At 35.6% G+C, this 27,519-nt stretch overlaps 3 protein-coding genes and 1 long non-coding RNA gene across 10 annotated transcripts; 2 read left to right on the forward strand and 2 right to left on the reverse strand.

The window, feature by feature from the left end:
• Window positions 1-32: 32 nt before the first annotated feature.
• On the reverse strand, window positions 33-3,379 carry LOC114528082 (peptide methionine sulfoxide reductase MsrB-like). Of its 3 annotated transcripts, none has more exons than XM_028549661.1 (7): window positions 3,305-3,379; window positions 1,474-1,993; window positions 1,232-1,340; window positions 712-916; window positions 492-603; window positions 355-375; window positions 33-251 (listed from the first exon to the last, which is right to left on the reverse strand). In XM_028549661.1, exons 2-7 carry the CDS (start codon window positions 1,568-1,570, stop codon window positions 229-231), a joined length of 567 nt encoding a protein of 188 aa, XP_028405462.1. In that variant the 5' UTR covers window positions 1,571-1,993; window positions 3,305-3,379; the 3' UTR covers window positions 33-228. The 3 variants fall into 3 exon arrangements, with proteins under 3 accessions (XP_028405462.1, XP_028405461.1, XP_028405464.1); XM_028549660.1 differs by lacking the exon at window positions 3,305-3,379 and adding an exon at window positions 2,528-2,940; XM_028549663.1 differs by lacking the exons at window positions 355-375; window positions 3,305-3,379 and adding an exon at window positions 2,528-2,938.
• LOC114528079 (sodium-dependent phosphate transport protein 2B-like) lies at window positions 2,876-7,904 on the forward strand. 5 transcript variants are annotated; one of them, XR_003687466.1, is made up of 6 exons: window positions 2,876-3,001; window positions 3,103-3,238; window positions 3,311-3,583; window positions 4,163-5,437; window positions 6,145-6,854; window positions 7,077-7,904. XR_003687466.1 is itself a non-coding variant. In XM_028549657.1 (6 exons), the coding sequence occupies exons 1-5, from the start codon at window positions 2,972-2,974 to the stop codon at window positions 6,147-6,149; spliced, it is 1,719 nt and encodes a 572-aa protein (XP_028405458.1). In that variant the 5' UTR covers window positions 2,876-2,971; the 3' UTR covers window positions 6,150-6,176; window positions 6,721-7,904. The 5 variants fall into 5 exon arrangements, 3 of the variants coding, with proteins under 3 accessions (XP_028405458.1, XP_028405457.1, XP_028405456.1); XR_003687465.1 differs by having other exon boundaries at window positions 6,145-7,617; window positions 7,731-7,743; XM_028549657.1 differs by having other exon boundaries at window positions 6,145-6,176; window positions 6,721-7,904.
• Window positions 7,905-8,189: 285 nt separating this feature from the next.
• LOC114528084 lies at window positions 8,190-11,200 on the reverse strand. Its single transcript, XR_003687467.1, has 3 exons — window positions 11,089-11,200; window positions 9,387-9,418; window positions 8,190-8,998 (listed from the first exon to the last, which is right to left on the reverse strand). It is a non-coding gene; the product is annotated as an uncharacterized LOC114528084 (long non-coding RNA).
• Window positions 11,201-12,784: 1,584 nt separating this feature from the next.
• LOC114528232 (tripeptidyl-peptidase 2-like) lies at window positions 12,785-27,309 on the forward strand. Its single transcript, XM_028549856.1, has 41 exons — window positions 12,785-12,960; window positions 15,024-15,152; window positions 15,282-15,377; window positions 15,685-15,786; window positions 15,970-16,085; window positions 16,185-16,282; window positions 16,375-16,440; window positions 16,519-16,604; window positions 16,685-16,753; window positions 16,924-17,000; window positions 17,208-17,335; window positions 17,521-17,620; window positions 17,784-17,917; window positions 18,124-18,175; window positions 18,327-18,367; window positions 18,474-18,511; window positions 18,761-18,826; window positions 19,184-19,292; window positions 19,614-19,709; window positions 19,798-19,859; window positions 20,092-20,168; window positions 20,651-20,757; window positions 20,873-21,027; window positions 21,201-21,317; window positions 21,411-21,511; window positions 21,776-21,872; window positions 22,242-22,379; window positions 22,516-22,560; window positions 22,934-23,133; window positions 23,300-23,378; window positions 23,528-23,653; window positions 23,763-23,818; window positions 24,007-24,103; window positions 24,240-24,296; window positions 24,521-24,594; window positions 24,670-24,718; window positions 24,815-24,884; window positions 25,489-25,530; window positions 25,638-25,696; window positions 26,119-26,241; window positions 26,834-27,309. The coding sequence occupies exons 1-41, from the start codon at window positions 12,787-12,789 to the stop codon at window positions 26,921-26,923; spliced, it is 3,798 nt and encodes a 1,265-aa protein (XP_028405657.1). The 5' UTR covers window positions 12,785-12,786; the 3' UTR covers window positions 26,924-27,309.
• Window positions 27,310-27,519: the final 210 nt, after the last annotated feature.

The raw sequence follows: 27,519 nt of genomic DNA on the forward strand, positions 1-27,519 counted from the left end.
TTCATGGAAAAAAAAAGTGAATTATTCGTGAATCATTTGCGTATGCTAAAGGAACATGTAATATGAGGTCTGTATTTCTAAAGGTTTGGTACTTACATTGATTCACAAGTAAAAACTTTATAACTTAGTCAACCTAGATATAAAGTGACTTTATAACCATCACCATCAGATGGTCCAGTTCAGTTTAGTTTAGAGAATAGTAAATGTCAAACTAATTTAAACAAGATTTCACAAATCTTCTTTCTTTGTATCTGGAATGGTAAATGTAAGAGTGGCTTAAAATCTCAAAGTTAGTGGCCAAGTAGTGGTTATAAAATGCTAATAGTTACTTATAAATCCTTACAAATTACAGACCTTTGTCTGATTGTCTTATCACTACTAAAACAATACAGTAAAGTTGCTTCATTCAGTTTTTGGTGTTTCTCAAATATTAGATGCATATAAATTAAACATAGTTAGAACATCACAGATAGAGATCTGGGGCACCACACCTTTTTCATTATTTTTCTCATCCTGGAAAGTCAAGGATGCAGAGTTCATGCAGTATCTCTTCCCAGTTGGTCGAGGACCATCTTTAAACAAGTGTCCCAAATGAGCTCCACACTATAATAATACAAAATATAATAATGAAAATAAGTTGTGTTGCTGCAACTCAACCAGACAAAGGAGTTATACATTGATTAATCTTTCCTAGTTAAACCATAGTTTTACCTTAGCACAAACAATTTCAGTTCGTCTCATTCCATGAGATGTATCAACAATTTCCTTTACTGATCCATTTTGAATGACTTCATAAAATGATGGCCAACCACTTCCTGACTCAAATTTTGTAGTGGACGAGAAAAGCTCTTGGTTGCAAACAACACAACGATAAATGCCATCCTTGTGGTTGTCCCAATATACCCCAGTAAACGCCCTGTTTATTTACATAAAAATTGTTTATTTAAATAAAATTTAAGTAGACATGAACAGTTATTAAGAGAGTGATTGCAATCTTGCTGCACAGTGTAACTTTAGGGTCAAATAATTGCAGACAGAAATGTTAGCACAAATTCTTATGATCTGCAGCAAGGTGCTAGGTGCTCCACATTTTACCACTGTTAGTATTTTTTTCATTGGTAAATCAATTTCACAAGGCTTCAAATTAGGAGATATAATAATGATGTAATAATAATACTATACAGGCTAATAATAGACTAACTATATAGGTATTTAATAGGCATAAAAGTACCTTTCTGTTCCTGCATTTTGGGTGACATCAAACTGCTGAGGAGAAAGCCTTTCCTTTAATTCTTTAGGGTCAAACTTGATAGGGTAGTCTTCAGATTTTTGTGAACTTGCTTAACAAATATATTTTATGCAATACTCAAAAAATGTGTTCTGTATTTACCTCTATCAATAGATGGACAAGTTATATACTATATACTATAATCATGGCCATAGTTTTGGAAAGATTGAAAAATACATATATACCTGTATCACCCATGATAAAACTACAGCATACAAACAAAATTACAGCAATTTTAATAATTAAATTTCTATTCTCCCCCTTCGCAACAAGACATTTCATAATTTTTATTTTCGTTTATTTTTATATACAATAGAAAAAATAGAAAACAATGGCTTTAAACACGGATCGCAGGCTCGTGCAACAAGATTACCTCACCAAATTAATTGTGGGCCGGGCTGGGCGAGCTGGGATATAGGAAGAATAGAAGATATATGGATATAGGAAGGGGATTATGCTATGAAGCACCACCATGCTTGAGATCACACTAGATTTTCGTAAACGGACGATTTTAAACGCAAATAATCATATTTAGAACTATTCCATATGTATTATATATTTGACGAATTCACTTGAATCTGATTATGTTGACCAATAACAAAGCACATCTCCCCGCACCTCCCAGTCGCTATGCCACTGGCGAGTGACGAAAGGAAGCCAAAGGGGATCTTGAAATGACAAACGAGTACGTGACTCAGAGCATTTCTAGAGAGACATTTACATGAATTAACGCGGAACGAGTGTAAGATGATGACGCAGGTGGCCAGTGAGACGGGGATAGACTATACTCTTGAACTGCCTTGAAGTGATTTTAAGATACAAGTACGAACTTTAACACTCATGAAATTAACTTTTAGATCATTATTATCGACAATCAAATGTTTTTCGCCCATAATCATGAAATTATACAAACTACGAGCTTCCAGGAAACCGGCATTATTGTCTGTTGAAAATACCATTTAAATCTGATTGATGGGAAATAACGAGACAAGAATGAACATACGCACGTTACTGCATATGCTGTCATGCTGATGTTTTAGGCACTATCAGTTAAGATCGACGGTACTGGTTGACAATTTGGATATCGTGGCTGTTGTATAAGGGACCTTTTATTTTATTTTTTGTTCAGTACTAATCGAGTACGGATAATTTCAGAATGCATTTTATAAATCGGGTAGATAATGACGATAATGCACAGCGTTGGAGCATTGATATTCATGATCAATATGAACAACCTACATTTTGCCATTTTTGTACACCCACATTACCACGTTTTAACATTGAAAATCTTCAATATAGCTTGTGACATTTGTAATTACTCAGTTATTGTTATGCATTTCCTAACATTGAATTTCCCGTGGCACGATTTGTGACGCACATTCAATATCGCGGAACCACAAGTATGTGACTTTTCTCTGTCTGTTCACGTGCTAAGAGAATGCTGTCTACATGTTGAGGGAATGCTGCCCACATGATGGCCATGTTCCTGACATATGTTCTCTGCGTGTACAGCACGCGTTGATGACGCCCACCAACACCTGTTTATTCAACCAATCAGAGGCCGGATAGTAAGTGTGCTAACCGGACAGACGCTTTATAACAGTGATTTTTAGTATCAGACAAGTTAGTTTTGCCGGCTTGGTTGTTCTTGTTAGAAACTTTTCAACAATTTTAAAACTGAGTATGGAACTTGCTATCATAAACGTGAATAATGTAAGTATAAAATTGCAAAATAAAGTTATAAATCAAATTAATTTTATATTTTCATTTTACCATTCATAGCGTGTACGCTAAATTTTCTATTCAATTTGTAGGAGGATGACTTTGAATCTCACAAAACTGCAACAGATACCGACAAAGAAAGCAAACCACAACAAACTGGTCTTGAAAACGAAGCAGTTGATCCGTGGGCACTGCCTGACTTTAAAAGAGCAGGCCCGAAATGGCAAGGTACGAATTTTGCGCAATTTTACCTTTGGCGGTTGAAACATTTTATAAATGGCGCCATTTCTTTACCTTTAGAATTGAAGACGGGCGGTAAAATCAAGCTTGTTGTTCGAACTTTCATCAAGATTGTTTGCCTTCTTTGCCTTCTATATTTGTTCATATGCTCCCTAAACTTCCTCAGTTCTGCATTTCGTCTACTTGGTGGCAAGACAGCCGGGAAAGTGTTCGCTGCCGACGGAATTCTTTCCAATCCAGTGGCTGGTTTAATGATAGGACTACTAGCAACTGTCCTATTTCAAAGCTCATCAACTACTACATCGATTGTCGTTGCAATGGTTTCATCAGGAAGTAAGTTTACCACAGCAAAATTTCTAGTTATAGACATCACAAAGTTAAATGTTTGTAAATTTGTGCAAACGAAGTTCCGCTGTATATTTAATGAGAAGTTTGTTCGACACGTGTTTCATAAGTTAGTTGCCAAGGTCAACTTATGACTCTGTCTATGAATTTTACATGATAACTTTTAAAACAATACAAATTTACGTGTAATGGGTTTTTAAAGCGTTTCTAAGCAGCGGCGCGATCGTCAAAAGGTATAGGTAGGAAATACGTCAAAAAACTCAAATTTTTAAAAGGAAACTTGCGAATAATATTAAATTTCGTTTTGATACGTCAGTGACTTGTTAATTTCCGCTAGATTAAATTACGGATATTTCGCAATAGTATTGCCCTTATATGTAAAACATTTTTGGTATCCACTGTCTTCAAATTTTGAACGAATTGGTAGTCTGTAACATGTTTTTTTCAACAAAACTGATTGCTTTATAAGACCAGCCCAAACTGAATGGAATCTTCAACATGACAATATCCCACCCACATACAAAGTATGTCTGTTTTCAGAAATAATTGTGTGGTTTGTTTTTACAGTACTGGATGTTGAGCAAGCAATTCCAATCATCATGGGGGCGAATATTGGTACATCTGTGACCAACACCATAGTTTCCATGGGTCATGTGAAAGAGCGCGATGAATTTCGACGTGCCTTTGCAGGTGCCACAGTACATGATTTGTTTAACTGGTTAACAGTCCTTGTCCTACTACCAACTGAAGTTATCTCAAAGCATTTTTTCGGCTCATCTTATCTCTTCTACGCCTCAAAATCCATCACAGATTCCATGGGGATTGAAAATAAACAAGGAACTAAAGTGGAATTTCTTAAGAAAATAACCAAACCTTTCACTAATGAAATTATTCAGATAGACAAAAAAGTTATCCAACGTATTGCTGAGGGCAAAGATGTTGGAGATGGTGAAAGTCTAATCAAGTACTGGTGTAAGACTGCCAAAGTTTTCAATAGCACCTTGAATAAAACTGTCAAAGTTGGAGTTGAGCCATGCAAATTTCTTTTTCATGATACAGGATTGAAAGATTCATTGGTCGGCATTATCCTATTAGTACTTTCAATTGCATTGCTTTGCTTCTGTTTAATCTGTATAGTTAAATTATTGCATTCAATGCTTCGAGGCAACTTAGCTATGGTTGTTAAGAAGACTATCAATGCTGACTTTCCTGGACCATTTAAATATTTGACAGGATACTTTGCCATCTTGGTTGGCACTGGCATGACTATGTTGGTGCAGTCCAGTTCCATTTTCACATCAGCCCTAACACCGTTGGTTGGAATTGGTATAGTGACAATAGAGCGCATCTTCCCATTGACGCTAGGTGCAAACATTGGTACCACTGGCACAGCTATCCTAGCTTCCCTTGCCAGCTCATCAAACTTTCAAGCAGCATTGCAAATATCATTGTGCCATCTGTTGTTCAATCTGTCTGGAATTGCCATTTGGTATCCAATACCCTTTATGCGGAATGTGCCTATCAAATGTGCAAAAAAACTTGGAGATACTACAGCACAATATCGTTGGTTTGCATTAGTTTATCTTGTCATATGCTTCTTTATCCTACCTGCTGTTGTGTTTGGTTTGTCAGTTGCTGGCACGTATATTCTACTTGGTGTTTTGGTTCCTATTGGTACTTTGTTGCTCCTGGCTCTTATAATAAACCTTATGCAAAACAAGATGCCATCCAGCTTACCAGGTCTACTAAGAACATGGAAATGGCTTCCTGAGTGTCTGCGTTCACTCAAGCCTTATGACAAAGTGTTTGTGAAAATCATGGAGGTTTCCAAAGGTTGTTGTGGTAAGAAGCAGTGTACCATTGATTGTGATGAACCAGAAACTCTTGTTTAAGAATACAAAATATTGAGAAAATTCTATAATATACATGATTAACTCTCTCTCATTCAGTACTAAATAGGCATTTCATAGTTAGCAAAAAAACTACAAATTTATATTCGACTTCAAATCTGAATGAGAAATAGTTATAGAATATCAACTATCAAATGATTGCTAACCTAAAATATGTGAACCTTAGAATTGACATTTTTGAAACTATGCCTATGGTTCCCAAAATTTTAGTATGATCAAAGCATAATTTTCTGTTAGCAAATATAAGATCCAATCTCCCATCCAAAGTTTAAATTAGTTATCTATTATATCATCCTTATTTTTATATTAACTTTATAAAGATATTATACGGTTCCATGCATTTAAAAACGTATTTAACAAGAAATTATTTATAGTTCTATGCTATAAATTTTGTAGGCCTATAGTCAAATTTTAAGAAGTATTTAAGTTTATTTAAGAGATATATATTAATCTTGGTAAAACATTTATATATTATATAATGTTTTCTTGTTGGACCATATGAATTTCAACTTGAACCATGTTTATGGTGAAACCCTTTGTGCTACGTTTATGCTAGCCTAAATTTAGATCAGTATATATAGTGGATTAATATAAGTTGTAATTGAAGTGCTAATAAAGTTTTTATTTGTTCACTTTAAGTTTAATACCAGGAAATCTCAAACATTCTTCAGGTAAGTTTGCTGTATGAATAATTCAGTTTAATCTCACCATTCTCTGGGTGTCTGGTCTAAGTTGTTTCCAGGCTGTAATATGAGTTAGAGTGACATCATTTGAGAAAGCTTAGAAGAAAGGGTAATAAAAAGAAACCTTGTCTTGACTTTATTTCAAACCCCTCTTCCAACACGGACTGCAGTTTCGATATATGCGACGAGTATGTATATTAAAAGTCTTGAAGCCATCTTCTATGTAATCTTACTCTTTCGGGCATCACTAAATTCTGGTGGGATCGCGCGTGTCTTTTTTCGTTTTTTCTGATATAGTTTTTATGAATATGATACTACACGAATGAAATCTTGTAGCATTAATACCGGTTATTTATATTATGGTCACTGATATGTTGGAGCACGGAATAAGTAGTTGCAACTTGCGAACATGACTGTATCAGATACTGTAAGCCACTGCCCAACTCTCTAGTATTTCACATTACATTTGTTGTAGCAAATTCATACTGCTCTTTTATTCATTCTTGACCTATTGGCCTCGTTTTCTTTTTAGATAATTTCGTACACATAGAGGTCGACAGATTACCTGCCCTGCATGTTTTAATTGGTAATATAATGGAATATAAAAGAAATTTGTGCAGGGAACATGACATTCATGTGCACCTCTCAGTCAAAAGTGAATAAACAGTAAGGTCTATTTTTGCAACTCTTTCCTTTTGCGTCTAACATGAACAAGTCAATACTCTAGCTTTCTTTCATTTTATTTCTGTCCTCGTTCGTCATGTCCAACCAAATTTTCATTTTTCCTAACCATTCCAGAAAAACCATATTCGACATTGTATCGATGATTTGTTTTTATGTCGTTATGTGGGTATAATATATTAATATGTTTCTTTGTGCTCCCTTTAGGTTTGCTGAAATTACTCGTCGCTGTCTGTATACTATTGGCTGCGCTCAGTTTTCCGTAATCTCTCGTAATATCAGGAGAATAATTGTAGTTGTGTAAATTGTTATAATGTGCCGCGTCGATGGGCATTAATGTTGTTTTATTTGCAACCATTCAGTGTTTATCATTGTTATGTTGAAACCAAGGTTATCGAATAATATTACGGACGACTTGTCGTGAATGCAAACGTTGTCCGATATTATTGCATGCGCGTTTGTGCAACCTTGACAACTGAAACAACGTTGCTTTGTATATTATACAACTTGCATGGGCGAACACAATGTTCTCTTATCTAATATTGATATATTAGGGCTTAGATATAAAGAAAGTTCCATTATATATTTTGCAATCTTTATAACAAAGGTAGTTATAACACTCAAGTCAAAGTGACCGTGTTGATAGTTGTGATTCCATGCGTGGGAAACACCTGTGTATCTGTGAAGGATAAACAAATCGTGCAGATCACAAATGTAGTTTTAATAATATCAGATTGTGGACGTGCTAGTATGTTAAAGTTGCGCGCCGTTAATTTTCGTAATTATTGTAATACTGAAGACTTAACAGAAAGGTTTAGAAGATAGAAATCCAATATGTCTTACATTTTGTCTTCGTTTTAGGTGTGGTTTGCTGTGTCTCATTTGTCGCTTACAAAGTCGTGGTAAAATAGAGAGATGAGTTTTTTAAAAGCTCCAAAGCTATAAAGCACCGACTAACCAGCACACAAAAGGATGTTAGGGTCTCGCGCATGGTACAGACACCTGTACATGTCTATAGTTTTCATACATGTCTATAGTTTGACACCTGACGGTTATGTCGTTTTTCAACTCATTCTTGTTGTTTTTCAACATTTACTTTATAATAAATTTATTATTTGTACCTTCATGAATAGTGAGTGATCTCTATATATTGACAGTATTGCTTTTTTCTGTCACTTAATTGTACTGCAAACTCTGCCTTATCGATGAGTGAATCATACAGTGGCATAGGATGCAAAAGGGAATAAGATCCCTGTGTTTTTTCAATATACTACAACAGTATAATGTGTATTAAAATCTACCAAAAAGTGTAGAAAATGGCGTTTTCTGTCAGGGCCGTGTACTGTCCCGGCTGTTCAATTTTCAAAGCTTGCGTTCATTGATCGACGAAATGGGCGTAATTGTTGGGTGTTGCCATCAAGTCTGCCAGTGGCGCTATCTATTATTTACCGACTCCGAATATAACCTAGTTTTGCCGACAGAGCTACTCGTTGGGAATGCAGCAAGCAACCTTAACAAAATTACAAAATGCTATAAATCTACTTTATTTAGTTATATTTCGGTAGCTAGTAAAATAATATTTCACGCGCATTCCAAGTCTTATATTATATATCCCACTTAATCTGAGTATATCTGCATGACATTACTCTTTAAGGGAAAAACAAACACAATACGATAAAACAAATTTTGTAAAACTTAACGGAAGATTAAAACATGTTGGCCTGAATGTCAGTTAATCATCAACCAGTCACCTACATAGTTCATTATTTTTATCTGGTCTAAACGGGAAAAAAAAATATTTTGCAACAATTTCTACCACCACGTTTTTACTGTTTAGTTATACATGCAAGTAGCCCAGTAAGTTTTGCTTTTTCCTAAATTGAAACCAGCCCTTTGCACGACTGTTATTAGAAGATGTATTGCGGTCAGTGCATGTGGATCCAAGGACTCGAGTCAATTAGGACTAAATTTCGAAGGGAAGCCACACCATTCACGAACTACACCTCATGTACCTATGCTTGCAGACATTCACCGACACGAACCTGATATAACGCGTATTAACAACTCAGATTTCAACCTCGTACCCAGGGTCTTTCGTGCTCTTTCCGTCACCATAAACACAACATTTCCTGAATTAAAGTATTACGTCCGGTTAATCAATAAATTAAAATGTCTTTTGGACTGTGTCACGAAAATATTACATTTTTGATTTTCTTCGTTCGCCGTGTTAGTTATGCACGACTTCAGCAATATATAGTTTATAAACATATAACTCTATCTATGTCATGTGCTAAATGGTAGATTAAGGGTTATAACCTATGATTAGATGAGATATACTATGAGTTAGAAGTCTACAGAATCATTGTGGCAGAAAATGTAATCTCCTTTTTGGCTTTTTCCGTTTAAACTAAGCACTTTCCGTTTCAACATCTCAAAGCAAGTAAATGATTACCGGTTGGGTATAGTTCTTTAATTGTCAGGGCAGGTTCGAAACTGTAATATATGTACTAAACTTACCATCAGTATCATCATCAGAGGATCTTTATTATCTGAAATTTAGTTGAGGGTAAAATAATCAGCATCTATATTATATAGACAGAATTACATAACAAATGTATGTAATGTTAGCTGGCGATGGAGATAAGGAATGTTAATTTTTTTAATGTAGCAGCGAGATCCTTGTAAAACGGAATATGACTGCCCAAAAATACATCTTTAGCTAATTTTAGTTTGAAATATAAAGAATCTTTGTAATTTGTAGAAAGATTTTCCTGCGTGCATTTCAGTATAAGTATAGGATAATAGGCGGCGGAAGACCACCATCATTCTATCAAGATGGCCTCAACTGATATGTTTGCTCGTATAACTAGAAATTTAACAACTCCATCAATAACAAATGGCGAATCATATAACCATGATGATTATGTACACCCAGAAAATGTCGTCATAATTATAACAGGAATTTTATCAGTTTTCTCAAACTTGTTTTTGTTGTACGTAATGTACAAAGATCCTTTAAAAGCATTCCGCACGAAGATATCTTACTTAGTCGTATGTTTGGCGATTTCTGACTTTCTAACAGCAATCAATGGAGTGCTTTATGGTTTCCTACACCCTCTAAACATGTACCATATTGGATTATGGTACATCTTCTGGGCAACTGTATTAATATCCGTTCTCACAATATTTGGAATGTGTATTGAGAGATGGTTGGCAATTCTCTACCCCTTCACATCTGGTACGATCTGTACGAAACGACTAACCCAATATTTTTGCATTGGAGTTTGGATCTCATCTACTGGTGTTGCTACCTCAATACACTTTCTACCAAGAATCATGCCGTTTGTCATCAGTTGCTTGATGGAGGTTTTTCTGCTTCTTATCGTGGTCCTTTATATCATGTTGCTTCACTATTTTAGACGAACACAACGTCAAACGTGTGCGGTAGAAAAAGTACGTCAATTTAGGCAGAGACCAAACGACGAAGAAGCCAACAATGAAACTTGTAAACAAAAGTCGGCAAAATTTACCAAACCGAAAGCCGCTCTTGAAACACAGTTGTTAATCGCTGTTTCAATTTTAGTTCTGATCCTATTTATAACGTTTATTCCATACAATCTTGGGACTCAAATACACTATGGGTATCTGCTGTTTAGTGATCGACCACATCCAGAAATTAACATTTTTTTGAGATATTTCTTTCCTGTCAAATTTTTAAATTTTTTGGTCAATCCCTTTGTCTATGCCTGGCGTTTAGATCAATACAGGAAGTCATTCATTATGATCCTGTGTAACTGGGGTATAAAACCAATGTCAATGAGAGCATACAATGTTTCTCCCAAACAAACATGTTCTTCTAGTAAAGACGTTGCTACCAAACAGATCTAAGACTAAGATAGTATATAGAAAAGAGCTTGATGTAAAATGTAAAATGAAAAAAAAGTCAAATTATTATCATTTTTGCATCTGCATGTTATTTGCATGGCGTATATACACGCAGGTCGGTAGTTGTATCTACAGCACGTATATATAGGCTCATAGCTATATATATATATAGAGAGAGCCTTATATATGGTTCTATAGTAACGGTTTTAGCTTTCTTTTAGCTTTTTAGACGGGTATTCTCAAGCCATTTTTGCTTTAACCCTGAGCTGTAAACCGGTATAGATCGTGAGAGACTTATGTGTATCATTCCTATAATTGTTTTTATAAGCATTACCTGCAGATATGTTTGACTCAAGCTGCTGTGGCGGTCAATCTAACCACTACAGACCAGCCACAGCGCTTTACTTTTGATGCACTCTTACACGGCTTTTGAGGTGATGCCAAGTTTTTCCTTTACACATGCACTTAGCGTAGGAAGCCTAACAAGGTCATGCATATATATAACTGTTTCCACGGAAACACAACTGAAGAGTGAAGAAGAACGTGGCGATATTCTGTATATACTTCGTCACCTTTTGATTCGTTCAAAGCCGAGATTATGCAAGTCCGGGTATAGCTAAACCCAAACACCTTTGAAGTCCAATCAATTCTGTCATAATCACTTATATTATTTTTAAAGCAGGATTAAAACCTTATCGATTATATACACAATAGTGCATGAATAAGATTAGTACTGACGAGAGCTGTGATGAATTATGAAACTGCATGCATTTGACACTAATTCAACTGAAATGGATCTTGATCCAGGCATATAACAGTTCTTTAATCATATAGCTTTGATTGTACTTTGAAAACCCTGTGTCTTTAGCGTAGCTAAGGTTAAGCAAAACACTGTTAAAGGCATACACTTCTAAAAGAATTTTAAAATCAGTATATAAAATCCTGCAAGCGTGATCTTTGCATGTACGTTTTTTTTATAATCAGTTTGAAAAATATATATACAATGCGTAAACGAATCCCCTCCTTGCTTAAAATTTTATATGGACTGACAGAGACGTTTCTAACAGTGATATTAAAAGAGGTCAGCAAGGAGGACTTCCCTTCTCAACAGACATTTACTACTCCACTGCGGTGAAAATTTCAATATGCCAATTCCAGACAGTTTGGGGCCACCAAACAGAGCGGGCGTACCCGTAGGCGGTTAGCCGTTGAATGGGAAATTTTACTCAAAAACCGCCAGTTTTACAACGGCTATCGTAATTTCGTGCACGCGGATTATGAATAAATGATAAAAAAACATGTACGTTTGCATTACAAACGGCAATTCCACTGCTGGTTGTAATCAAAACGAATTTATTTTATTTTATTTCATTTTATTTCCCCGTTGCTATTTTCATTCAAATTATGCCCTTTTATGGCATTTTTCAGACCAACCACAATCATGAATTGTTAAGCGGCATGAAGGAGTCAGCAAACCTATGAAGAATCTTGCACGCCACTATTAGTAATGCGGGGTTAGTTTCTCCATGGCGAACTCGTGTTTGTGAACAGCATTTAGTGAAAAATTGACCACAAGATGAGACCGAATGTGATGCTAAATTATATAATGTTATAATGTGTTAGGTAGTAACGAAAGGTCAACTCCGCCTCAATTGGTAGAGTGAAAGCCTCTTCAATGTTTGTGGTTTGTGTAAAATAATCCACCAATTCTCCAATTTGTTTTCACTATGACAACCTTGTTGTAAACCGAGCTTTGCTGTTCGCAAAAAATGTTAGGCCAAAGAGACGATTAGAAAACGAATATATTTTCACTTGGATCAGTACTTGTTACATTGGGGTGGGGGCCAAGCTAGACCAAGTATTCATTTTTTCAGTCTAGGGTTTGCGCAAATTTTTGCCAAAAGCGCTGCACGGGCGGTTAACATAATTTGCATTTGCTGACGTGCACAATTTTGCCATCATGCATAATTTATACGAGACGCTATAATTTATATAACGCACACGCCATTCACAAAACTTCAACATTTGTCACATGTTGATCAAGATGGCGGACGATCCGACGAGTGACTTTCCTGTGCAAGGCATTCTCCCCAAGCGGGAAACAGGTGCAGAGAGGTTTTTAACCATGTATCCAAACTATGATGGCAGAGGAGTCCTCGTTGCAATTTTTGATACGGGTGTAGACCCAGGGGCGCCCGGATTGAAGGTTTGTAATTGTACATTATCACCCTGTTCTTGTAATTATATTGCTTCAGCATAATATATGTTAGCTCGTAAAATATGTAACAATTTACACAAATAGCAACTTATAATGTCTAAGTGACAACTACTAACAATTGGTAGCTTGTTAGGCAAAATTAGATCTTATATAAAAGGGTAATGTTTCAGACTGTTAGTTACACCTTCAACAGGTGTCAGATGCTAATTATTTATTCATTGCAATATACCCCTGAATGCTGCGTTTCAGTCTTCTGTTTTTAAAATTGCTTCAGAATAACTATTGTATTTTTTTATTAGGTTGATTGTACCCTTTTTGTAATGTATTACAATACAAAACTTGAATTTTCTTAGAATATAATCTTAGTACTGTAAAAATTAAGGCCTATTTGGAGTTGCAGGTGCAAATTTTATTAGTGTAATTGGTGCTAAAGTTAATGTCATATTTGTAGGCATATTACTTACAAACAAGTGTTTTTCCACACAATTCTGAAAAGAGGGCCTAGTGGAAATTAAACAATAATAACCTAATTGTCTTGTGTGCATGCCTCAACCACAGTATGCTTCTAGCCTCCATCACAGCCACTCTTCGTCTGAAAAAGGATTGCTGCTTACTTGCACAGAACATTCTATCATTTTCAGGCCCAGTTATATAAAACGGTAGTTAACTTTAACTATATATAGTCAGTAAAAGAACTACCCAATCAGAATCATGCCATTCTGAGCTAACTTCGATTTAACTATGCAAAATGTTGTTAAGAGTTTATAATTTTTTACCTGAAGATCCTTAATAGTTATCATAGGATATACAAATGGACACCTGCAAATACCTCGAAGCTAATATTGAAACAACAAGAACAATTGATAAATAATGTTGTTTATTCAATTGTGTGTTGTTATAGACAATTGAAATTTGGATCGTTGCAAAAGATGCATTTGGTCTGTGACATGTACTTGAATATTATTCTTGTTTAACAAATTAGTTGAAATAGTTGTTTTTTATGTCAACAAAAAGCAAAGGGAAAGTAAAAAGTGCCACCTGTTGAATAAATATGTTGTGACTTGTGAATCCAAACATCTACAAAGTTCTGTAGCTCCTTATGAACAGTAAACAAGGCAGTACTTGGGACAAAACCTGTTATTAATGTTAACAGAATTTACAGTTTTCCACCCTTAGAAAGTTGTTATTAGGTTATTTCAGGTAAATTCCTAGACTATATTAACGAGGGTCCTACAAGAGTAGTTTCGTGACGCGTATATCTTCGCGTGACACGTATATCTTCGCGTGACACGTATATCTTCGCGTGACACGTATATCTTCGCGTGACACGTGAGCTAGAAACTGTTATTCGTGTTTTCACCGCTTCTTTCGCGTGATTTTAAATATTTTTGTGGGCAGATATGTGATTTGTTTGTTATAAAAATTCTGATATGATATACAGTTTTCGTAGTTGTTTTTATTCTTCTTTGGCTTGTTCCTTTTTGCTACATATTTTTGTCCTCAAATGCAGAGCTGAAGATTGCCTGGTGGATTTTCTTAAAAATGCTGGGGGAAACGGGGTTTGATATCCGTGACTTGTGATGCATCATGCATGTAGCCTACGCCCCTGATATCACGCAATTATTAATCGTGTAACTTAAAATAAGGATAAGTTCAGGTTTTCTCCAAAGCAACGTTTAATCTAAAATTTGAAATAATCCTGTTCCGTGGATATTCGTCGTGTTGCTTCATATTTTTGGGGGATTAAATAAATTTCCAGGAAAGCAACTCAGCAACTAGGTGAGAATACTTCAGATGGAAATCCAATCGGCTACTTTTAGTTTTCTGGTCCAATATCCTAGTACCTAAATAACTTCAAGATCAGTTGTTTCGAGAACTTGCGTTTTTGGCACAGATTGTGGTTGGACTAGAAAAGCTAAAGTTTCGGTTTGATTCTAAGAGCAGTCGAGAAGTTTTGGCTTGTGCAGTTGCTATCACTCAGAGTGACAGCACACGAATATATTCACCAGAACACCACAACAGTCATGCAGGATAAATGTTTATCTTTATAGACAACGACTGATGGAAAACGAAAGATAGTTGATCTTATTGACTGTACTGGCAGCGGAGATGTTGACACTTCCACAGTCGTCCAAGCGGAAGAGGGATTCATTACTGGACTCACTGGAAGAAAATTAAGGGTATTTTCTGTCGATAACAATGGCAATTTTTTCAATATTTTTAGTACTTTACAATATACTAAGAAGTAATTAAAGTGTTATTACTAGTTAAATTTATGCTTTCTATATAAATTTTATTATGCTATTTAGATTCCAGACGATTGGAACAATCCGTCTAGTGATTATCACGTTGGAGTAAAAAGCGCTTTTAGTTTATTCCCAAAACTGCTAAAAGACAGAATAAAGGTTTTCAATTTTTTCAATTTCTTATAAATCTAAATTCATCGCAATTTAACACGCTGCTTAATTATCAATTTAGCCAGTCGGTTTTAACATTTCACACATTCAAATACATTATTTGTTTAAAAAACAAACTACTGTCTAACTCAAGGAATATGGTTTTTATATAAAGCCAAAATAGTTTAATGTTTTATTTGTTGAAGCAACATCTAAGGAACCTTCTGATATGTGCATGTATCGTACTTTTTTATTGCATGCCACGATAAACCCCCATGACCACTGCGGGTTTTAAAATGAGACGTCTGATCTTTAGAAACAAGAGAAAGAGGAAGTATGGGATCCAGAACATCGAACGTTAATCGCCACTGTTACGGCGACTGTTCCCGCTAATGTTCCAGGAAATCAGAAAGAAAAGGTATTCATAGACATGCATTATGCCATTATATTTTTGCATTTCCTATAAACTCAACTGAGTGTAACTTTTCAGGCTAAGATTTTATAGAAAACTTATATTGGACAATACAGTACAGTACATGACTTAAGGACAATGCAGTTTTAACGCCTTGTGGTAAATGTTATATTAAACGCGCTTTTCCAGGATGAAAAAGAAGAAAGCCTGGCTCGAGTTGAAGTTCTAGATTTGTTAGAAAAGAATTATGAAAGTGTTGGACCTGTATTTGATTGTATTGTTTTTAATGATGGGACAAATTGGCGGTAATGAACTTAAACATTTTTGTGATTAAAGTCATTAAAATACGGGTAAAAAAACCTCGATATATTTACTAATACGTTCCGTTCATTATTCTACTGAAGAGTGTGCATTGACACATCAGAAACCGGAGATTTAGAAAATTGTCAACTACTCAAACCCTTTCGCGTGTCAGGAGAATTTGGGACATTTGGAACAAAAGGTTCAGTACAGTAGCTACGAATGTTGGAAATGTTTCGTCATGACGAATACCCAGACCACATTCTACTAACCAGTATTTGATGTGATTTTTAGATATGATGAACTATTCAGTCAATGTTTATGAGAGCGGAAACATCCTGAGTGTTGTTACTGACTCAGGTTTGTGAGAATTCTTAAATTGGTAAAGACATGAAGATTTCTTTAGATTAAGAAAGTTTATCGTCATTATTTCTTTAGGTTCACATGGTACCCACGTTGCTTGTATTGCTGGAGGATATTTCCCAGATAAACCAGAATGCAATGGGATCGCACCTGGAGCTCAGGTACAGAGCCATTACGAGGCTACATGAAATTAGCCTGTGCTCCAGTCCACTATGCCAACTATGATACTGTTATATTTTAGATTTTATCCATAAAAATTGGGGATACAAGGCTGGGTTCAATGGAAACTGCATCTTCCATGATACGAGGAGTAAGTAAACTTAGACATATCGTATATTATAATTCTCTCATGCAATATGGGATATTTCTCAGGGCTAGTTCTTCTGCAAAGTCGACTGTAATTGTGATAGTTGACTGTATGTGCATTCTCTTATTGTGGTGCATCAGCATAACAATATTACATATACGAACTTTGTCTAGCTCATCGAGGCTGTGAAAAATAGATGCGATTTGATAAACATGAGTTATGGCGAAGCAGCTCATTGGACTGATTCTGGGTAAGCTTTTACTGTTGATATAAATGGACCATTAAAGGCAGTCCATATTTAAAATCCTCGCATTGGTTATATCTGTTGGAATTTCTAGTAAATTATTTAATTAATGTCAAATTTTTATGTTTTTGTAATGCAAGTGTTTGTCCCGCAGTATTAAAATATGAAGAATATTCAATTTTATTGATTGCCTAAACTTGTATTTCCATGCAGCTGTGTGATAAACCGTATGAATGAAATTGTGGATAAACATGGGATAATATTTGTATCCAGTGCTGGCAACAATGGTCCAGCCTTATCCACTGTCAGTGCTCCTGGGGGTGTGGCTTCGTCAGTTATAGGTATGATTAGCTAGCGGGGAATGATTGAGTGTCTGCAGCCTCAAGGCATGACGTCAGAGAAAACTTTAAACGCACAACATTATGGATATGTCAACGATATATTTATTCATTGAATAATGACATAAGCCTAAAGCCTAAATTTTTTTATCCATGTCAAACAATTTCGGTTATTCATGGTTGTGTAGGTGTTGGTGCTTATGTTTCACCTGACATGATGGAAACTGAATATTCATTGCTGCAAAGAATGCCAGGAATGCAGTATACCTGGTCTTCCAGAGGCCCTTCGTAAGTTTCTACATAATTGAGCACCGATAAACCCATTTCCCTAGACCGTGATACAACGAAAATTTTACGTTACTAGTATATAGCAATGCCTACAGGAAATACATGTACTCATGTGTATATATAGTTTGTATATTTGCTAATTCATTCTGTTGTTATGGTACAGGACTGATGGGTCTCTTGGAGTAAGCATAAGTGCCCCTGGAGGAGCAATTGCATCTGTACCAAACTGGACACTAAGTGGTTCTCAACTCATGAATGGAACATCAATGGCATCTCCTAATGCTTGTGGAGCAATTGGTAAGTATGGCGTATTTATCGCATATTATACATAAACATTGTTTCAACAGAATATAAATAAAGTGTATTTTGTTTATTGAAATTTTGTAAAAAGCTATATACCAGTAATTTGAAAATCATAAATTTCATCATGTATGCTACAGACAAAATCATCAGAGTCTGTCTCACCTGAAGTTGAGTGATTTATATTTGTCATATGTTTTTAGCATTGTTGCTGTCTGGGTTAAAACAAAAAACTGTTTCGTACTCACCACACAGGTAATTACTGTACTTATACGTTTTAAAGAATGCGTTAAACCATTTTAATTTGGAGAGACCATCGTCAAACAGTAGTAAGCGGTACGATATGGCTAACAGCTCAAAATATCTTTAGTCGTTTGATTTGAACTGTTGATATGCCATTCTTTAGCATAAGAAGGTGTTTGGAAAATACCGGATCCTTTGTCAATGGTAAGTAACCCAAGCTGCGGCAGAGATGTTGGGTTTCTTTTTTAATATCATGAAAATAGCAAACAATTTTGACTTCTTCATATACCACCATTCAATTTCAATTTAGGAATCGATCGTTTTACGATTGGCCACGGATTAGTGCAAGTATGTGTTTCTAGTCGTCCTATGATCTAGTTATTATTAAGCTAGAAGTAATGAGCTCTGGGGTCTTACCGGTCTTTCACAAAGATTGTAAACAAAAAATGGTGCTAAACTAAGTCCTGAACTACGCTTGGCACCGCTGAGAGCAGGGAAACAGAAAGGGACTGGTGGTGTTCAATCCTAAGCCATCCCTGGAGCGAGATTGTATTTAAAAAAACTTTATTTAAAAAATAGTTTTTCTCTTCAATACAGGTAGACAAGGCATTTGATTTGGCACTCCTAAATAGTAATGTACCAGATAGAGAACTGAGATACAAGGTATATTATTATAATGAGTTTATGGTGTTCATTTCGATAAAGTGTATCGTGTATGTAATCCAACTTCATACGAGGAACAATCAAGAATAATTATTAACCGACCAGAATTATTCTTCATTAAATGATGTGCAATAAAATCATAAGTTTCCCAATTAAATTCCCAAGTTTCTGCATGGTCATGGTTTCTGCATAAGTTTCTGCAAGACTTGTCATTAGCAAATCTGACAAAGAAGGCTTAAAGAACACATAGATTTCATATGAGTCATGAACTTGTTTTTAGTATTTTTTGTATTATAAAAGAAATAAAAACGTGACGTGAAGAAGCTTAAAGTATGTTCCACCTTTTGTTTTGCGTAGGTGGATTGTGGGAATGGTAGTCGCGGCATTTATTTACGTGAATATCATGAATCATTGAAAGCAACCAACAGAAGTGTGTCAATTGAACCAAAGTACATGGATCATGTCGGTAAGACCTCAGTTGGAAGAAGAGAGCAAGTTTTGCTTATTATAATGACCCGCCGTGAGCTAGTCCTTGAAACAATAGGAAACACTGTAACCAAAAGTTGTAGTAAAAGAAACTGTTTCCTACCTTTATATATGAATACCACATGCACGACTAATCCATAGGGAAAAACTCTTGGCCATGGGGGACTATGAAATAAAGATGTATTTTGTTGAAACGATCGAGAGATGCTTGAAACTTGGCATGATTATTGTGACATGCATGCCACGTACCATGTCCATGTGCCGGTTACAACACACGATAACTGCATTTATTATTTATTAGAAAACGAAGTGAGAATAAGCCTGACCTTACGAATAAGTTTGGTTAGTACAGCATCATGGTTGGTATGTCCCACAGCATTGGTTCTTATGAATCAAGGTTGGTTTTTCTAGAATAAACATCTACGTTATGTACTGTAAGTCATTAATCTTTCCTTTTCACTTAATTTTCTATATTGTTTTTCTAGAACGATCATTTACAGTAAATATCAACCCAACAGGACTGGCACCTGGTCACTATTACGCTGAGGTTTGTTCCTTTTTAGTATTTTTTCTCTCGCTGTTTTGAAACAGAACCTATATGATTTCGTAACAGTAAACAATTGTAACCTCGAAGTTCACAAACTGGGAACCAAATATATTTTAATCTTTAGGACTGTAAAATGTCCTTTTAATAATATTGTGGAAATTAAGGTTCTTAACTAATAATATAGGCCAGTTATGTTTCAATGTATGATCCACCGTTTTGATTATTTATCCAGGTTAAGGGTTATGATAGTCAAAGTCTTGAGCGCGAACCATTATTTAAAGTTCCAGTTTCTGTCATTATCCCGACTAAGTAAGTTTATTAATATTCATCTTGTTATTTTTGACCAACCTCTGTTTTAGATATTATATACTATTTCGTATCAATTCGGCTAATGAAAGTAAGGATTTTATTTAGAATGTTAAAAATTTTGTTAAAATTTTCTTACTGAAAACCTGAAGGCCAGTCCATGCACTGACAGTCATTCGTTCACTTGGGTGTGTTTACCACTTTTTTTCCTATCATCAAAGTCACAACAATGTTTTATGCAAAACATGAGTATATATACCTAAACAGCATAATCTTCTGAAAATTATCTGAACAACTAGATTATGAGCTTGAGGGTGATATTTAACAGGGAAGAAGCTTGAATCAGTTATCATATCTTAGAAATCAAGAGCGATTAATCTAATTGTTCCATAGTAAAAACTAGTGACATGATTTTTCATTATTTATGCGTGAAAAACTGGTTATAAATTGTGACTAAATCAGTGTTTGCTAATGAATGAATGTAGAATAGCTGAAGATAGTCAAGTTGCTTGGACTGGTAAAGATATCAGATTCAAACCTGGTGATGTACACAGAACGTTCTTTACTGTACCTGCAGGAGCTACCTGGGCAGGTATTTTAATTCGAAATTATTGTCATTTTGCAAAAATCATGATCGCATACTTATTTTATATATGCGAATCAATTCAGAAAATTTTCACCGATATCATTTTTATTTGCCATTTTAGAACTAACCGTGTCTTCATCGAGCAGCGAGAAAGGTTCAAAATTTAAGATTCATGCTGTTCAAATTCTTCCACTAAAATCTTTCAAATCTCACATGTTCAGTCGTTTCATGGAGCTCAGCGCAAACTCAAATGTCACTCACAAGTTTGCTGTTCAGGTATACATAAACTAACATCATTTCATTTTCATATCTATGTCTGTGGACTTAATGTTAGGCTGCACGAGTCTATTTATATGCATATGTATATTTTTATAGCAATAACATGATAATAACAAAAGTGTATAGTAATGACTATAGTAATAACAATTTTTTGATAAAAATACATGTAGTCTGGAGTGACGTTGGAAGTTTGTATTGCCAACTGGTGGGCCAACAGTCAGGAATCAGTGATCAACGCTTCACTGTCCTTTTATGGACTGGAACCAAGTCTAAAAAATGTCACAATGGTAATTTAGTGGTCGATACTAAACAATATAATGAATTGTGATTTATGCTTCTCCCAAGGATTAGTTTCAACTTCAATTTTTATACTTCTACAGCATAGTTCTCAAGAGATCCAACGTATAGACGTTCGCTGTGCTATGGCAGCTGCAGAAATCTCTCCTGTTGTTAATTTGAATTCCTATTGTCAACCTTTGAGGTAAATTGAAGTCCGTTGCTCTTACGTACGAGTTCTCCACCGATCCTGGAAGCAACACATGTCCATATTCGTCATATATATTTCTATCTATTCTCGATTCAAGTGATCATATGACTGTAATCATGCATGTAATGGGGGATTGGGACCTGACATTTACATGCAGATTAGCTGCATGATCACACAGCTTCAAAAGTAATAAGTATATATTAGTTGTTTCTTTGATATTGGAATCATTTCAAATCTTGAACGAATATTAATTTCTAGGCCCAGTGAAAGTTCAATCAATCCGCTCGGGGAACGTGATGTTTTCCTCAATGGCAGACATATCTATGAACTTCAACTATTATACAACTTTACTTTGGTATGTTGATGTCGATGCCGGTGTGTTAGCAGAATGCTTAATAGTCTTGTTAGTTAAAACACTATGGTTGAAAACAACAGGCTCAACTATTACCTGGTTCTTTCCCAAAAACGAACCTACATTCAAATTCTGGGGCCGGTTATACATGCATGAAAACGCTATTCACTGGATAGTGTTTTTTTTAATCGCTTAAAAACTATTATTAAATCTTAGTATCCCTAAATTGAGGAACCTTTTCAACATTTTATTACACCTCAGTGACCTCACTATCCGGTTGACAGCGCTATTCCTAAACTTTATTGAAGCCATGCATGCATGCAAAGTAGCACGGCGGCGCCTAATATTTATTGTTTTCCTTTCATTTCTCAGAGTAAGTCAGCAGATGTTTTCATCAATGCGTACCTCCTGAGTGATCTACTCTATGAATCAGAATATGAAGGTCAAATGTGGATGTTGTATGATTCAAACAAGATGCTGGTTGGCGTCGGTGATGCTTTCTCTGACAGGGTAGAAATTTATTTTTGCCTCTTGTGTCAAAACGTCTACAACCTATAATGTCTATGTGGCAATTATAACTAACAGCCCGCAATTATATAGAAATTAATGCATCCATGCACTTATAGAGCTTATTCAATTTTAATAGTACAACGTAAAGTTGGACAAGGGAGAATTCATTATCAAGCTTCAGGTAAATCAAAATAATTAATCTGGTCAAGCCTAGTTTTCATTTGATTCCTAAATGAAGGTTATGTCACCTATACTGTATACACATGCAAGTCATAAAACCACATTCGTCTTGGGCTGCAAGTTTTGATGGTCCTATAGGTCCCATAAAGGATCCTGCATGAATCTGAAATGATTTCATAGAAAAACTTTATTCTGCAAGACAGACCATCTTAGGTCCTTCTTTAAGAATACGTTTCCATGCAGTGATTATGGCAACCAGATTAATCTTTCCCTATCCTGGCAGGATGAGGCCCTATATACTTCTAGATTCTGACATCTAGATTTCTACGAAATTTGTAGTTCTACTTGCCTTATCTTATTAATATATCTTTAAGGTTCGCCACGAAGGCAAAGAAAAGTTAGAACGCCTGAAAAACATGGAAGTAATTTTAGAACAAAAGCTTCCATCGCCATTATCTTTGGACATATTTGCTAGTCGTTCATCAGCCATGATCGCCAACAGCAAGTTTTCTGCTAAGACGCTAACCCCAGGAGTTCTCATGCCACTGTTTATCGGACATTTACCACATGAAAAGTGAGTTTTGGTTTCTGCATTTATGACTTGTTGTTTCATTTATTTACAATGGAAAATAAAATTTAACTTTACGAACTTTAAGTTTTACCTTTGAAGATCAACTGTAGCCCCATTCGCTTTTGTTCAGTTTCATTTGAACGAAGTATTTCGTTGATGACTCCTGTAGGTATATGAAAGGGGTAAAGGCTGGTCATTATTTGTCTGGAACTATCACCTATCTTAAATCTACTGATAAAAAGAATGTGGTAAGATAACACAGTTTTAAATATGTTCTATTCATTATTTTGTGTCTAGTAGACGCAACACACTAGCTTGTAGATCATATATTTACCTAATTTCCCGTCAACAATGGGTACAGACAATGAAAGACACTCACTGCTTAATTTTTTTGCAGTCAACCTATCCATTTAAATATATTTTCTCGTCATCGGCGGTGAAAAAAGGCAATCACGAACGCAAAGAAAGTGCTGGAAGTGACAGAACCACAGACGATAATGACCAAGCGTCCGAGGCTAGCAATGTAAGTATCACATGCTAAAGTTTATGAAGCCGCTTTATTTAAACCATGTTAATCATAAATATTGAGTTGAATTATAGGATGGCTCTAATCTTGTAATATCTTGGTACAGGTATCAAAACAACTAGCAGATGCTGTGCGCGATCTTAAAATTTCGTGGCTGTCAAAGTAGGTTTTTACCTCACTGAGATATATTATAATTATAGGTTAAATTATATCTAAGCGGTTTCCTCATCTTGCTGTTTACTGATGATTCATTTCCCGCAGTCTTTCACGCTTCAGTAAGACTTGGGGGGGGGTGGGGTAGGGGGGAGTTAGTTAGATCAAGCCTGAATATTTGATTTCCTTTGTCCCAGGGCTCAAGATTCTAGTTTATATGAAGAATTGAAACAAGCCCACCCTGAACACATGGCACTTGATTTGGCGCAACTGAAAGTGTTGGATGAGAGCAAGGTATAATTATTGATGGACAAACCCTTAGTGAAGGTTGCATAAACAAAAACCTCGTCCTATCTTTGTGTATCTGTGAATACATCCTCTGTTTCCTTCCACTTTAGCAAGCCGCAAATGAAACTTTTCTCTCTTTCAGGACAGAGAGCTGAAGCTGGACGACATTGTCACCCTGGCGGATGCCATTATCAAGGAGGTAATCACCGGAATTGTATAATTTAAGTTTTCTATTAACTATGTTGTTGATTGAGCCAACATTGAACGACTGTTACAACAGAAGTCACTACCGCTACATACAGTGGAAGATGAGTTTATATAACGTTTTCTCTGAGGCACTTCACCACATCCTCTACCTACTTTATTTGCAATTCTGTTATACGTAGACCGATAATTAACCTATTTTTATATCGTTTACATCAGATTGGAGAAAGAGACTTGCTTAGTTACTATGGTATGAAACATGATCCTGAACCAGACGCTGTCAATAAGAGAAAGTAAGAAGATGTTGTAATAATTACTGGCTTCACATTTTCAAAACGAAATGTAAAACTCCTTAATGTATATTGTAGAGAAATGGACAAAATCAAGGCGATACTGGTTGAAGCGTTAATCAGACAGGTCAGTGGAATGCAAGTGCTAATAACTGCTTGTGAGTCTGAGATAAGCTGGTTAAAGGTAAAAGAGAGAGACCGACTTACACTTTTTATTGTTTAGGGGAAAGCATTGGCATCAATTGTGGAAAAACAGGAGGAAGCTGGTCCAATTATTGGAGGCGATGACTCAGGTTATTACTGTGAAGTAGATACTGTCTTGAATATAAATGCATGGCTTACCCAACCCAACCCAACCACAATCTCTTTCTCTAGTGGCCCAACCCATTCATGACCTTTATTTGTTATAGTCTAACCCAGCAACCATAACATAATTCCAATAACCATAACCTCACTCTGATCTTCCTCTGCATGTTAGTGGGCCAACCTAACCATGCATGGCATGTCTGTCATTGCCAAACCCAATTACGATAACCAACGATAAGCGTAGTCAAGCATAACCGTCGATTTCGAATACCATCCCAACTTTTCAATATGACAAGAATCGTGTCTCTAAAAGCCCACCCAAGTCCCCAGCTATCGATTGTTTATTGCTCAGCGTAAGCGGGTGAGCCTTATATTTGTAAATTAATAGCCACAGAAAGAATATTTATAAGACCAACCGATAGAAAATGTTATAGATCTGTATGGGGAAAGAAATTGCCAGGTTTTCCATGCATGCAGAATTTTTTTTAGCTTAGCTCTTAGATTTAATACCCTCAGCAATCCTCAACTTGCAGGTAACCCAGTTTTTTTCAGTTATTGAGTAGGATACTTATACATATATTTACTCTCCAGATGCTGACGCAGAAGGTGTTCTCTTACAGCTGCAGAAGAAAGGTCAGTTTTATTAAATACACATTTAAACTAGAGCAGGCGTAAATTAGTTCCAGTTCCTGCTTAGAAAATGGCTAGCTCGTAAGAAAAATTTCTTTTATTTCCGGTAGAATTATTGAAGAAAACTTTTACAAATCTGCTCAAGTGGATTGAAATAACAGATACAAAGGTATACGTTAGTAAAATGAGGAATTGCGAAATACAAAAACCTGTAATTTGTAAATCTGTAAAATATGAATGGATATGGGAAATATTCACGACAAATCGGATCGCTAGAAAAGTTATAAGCAACTTATTGTTCAGTCTTTTTTCCTCGGTAATGGAATTTATGCACATTGGCGGCATTGTAAAATGTAATTTCTGTAGAACGAGCATTTATCCATTTTGCTTCATAGTCACGTGTTCGGTTACATTATCCTGAAATGTTCCTTGAATTTACCTCCTTTTATGGTTATTATTGTCTTTCGACTTTTCGACAACATCGACTTTCGCAAAAGACAGTGAGATCGCCTATACGTTCTCTCCCATCTATAATCTCTGCAAAATTTGTTTCTTACAGCATTTTTTAATCATCTTAATTTCATGCCACAGGCCTCATCCTTCGTTATACCGTATTATCTTGTGATGGAATTCTATGGTCGAGCTTTGAGACGTCTCTTGAAAGAAGGAGAAGAAAAAACAATGAATTTGGAACAATTTGAAAAAATAATTGAGGTATATATATGATTACAAATTCTGTTATAAACGTAAATTTTTCGGCGGACGCCTCAAAAGCAAAGATGCGGATAAAACGTATTCCTGTTTGGGCAAATGTAGGTGCGTTGGTGTAGGTGCGAGTTTCTCAGCAAACTATACGTCATAATGCAGACTTTTTATAAAGACTAGAAGCGATATATAATCAGTTGCTGGACACATGGTGCCGAAAGTTGGATAGCTCTATTCACCGGATAGTGTTTTTTTCTCAATCACCGTAACATGGCCCATTCTTTGGCTGGTGTTGTTTAATTGGGAATTCTCTAAGACGTAATTTTTATCTCCAAATCTGTTCTTTTCTTTTATTTTATTTTTTATACCAAATCTAAAATTAATAAACAATGCTGTCTGCTAATGCATTCAGCGAACCGGTGCCAACGTTTACACAGAACTGGATGAAACCATGACTGTGCACTAATTCGTTTGGGTTGAGGTGTTCAAAACAAGTGTAAATTTTCACCTGTTCAACGTGTTCACAGGTGAATTAACACGCACAGAAACAAATTCGCCCGGCGCCGTGGGAAGGTACCCTAAATATTTATTTTTTTATTAGTTATTCGATCTTCTTGGCTGGGAGCACTGCAGCAAACACTTCAAAAACTTGAAATTGGTCCGGTATCCGAAGAATTACCAACCTTTCTAAACTTTACTCGTGAACTTTGAGTCTAATTAATCTTATACATCAAGTTTGTAAAATAGATTTCACCATAGCTAAAGTAAGATAGTTGCATTTCACACACTTAAGTAATTATTATAATATTTTACATTTTATTTAATTAATATATTAACATACAATGCTGTAAATATTTGCTAATATACTTATATTATAGTCTAAAGATTTCAAGAACGCGATATAGGGAGTATAAAAGAGAATGGACGAACAGTCTGGTCCCAAAACCGATAGTGTGTCCAAAAATTCATCCTGAATAGCTTTACACAAATTTCTCAGCTTTCATAAAACACACCTTGTAAAGTGTATCATCACTTTCTAGCATTTGCCATTTCTATTAAAGTCATTAAATTGTGAATTCTCCGATTTCATATTCAATAGGGATTTTGTATTTTTCACCTCAAAGAGTATTCTCTTCGTAAATCTTATCGACTATAATTAGAAGAACTTCAAGTCAAATCTGACGGAGCTAACTTCATTTTGCTTTCATCTTGCTAACATTTTGTGAAGAATTGCGCGAATGCAAAGTGCTAGTGAATGAGTTGCGCGGGAAACTCCCTGGGTGCTAG

The sequence above is a fragment of the Dendronephthya gigantea genome, unplaced genomic scaffold, assembly GCF_004324835.1.
Source record: "Dendronephthya gigantea isolate DGI-Jeju-01 unplaced genomic scaffold, DenGig_1.0 000048F, whole genome shotgun sequence".
Lineage (NCBI taxonomy): Eukaryota > Metazoa > Cnidaria > Anthozoa > Malacalcyonacea > Nephtheidae > Dendronephthya > Dendronephthya gigantea.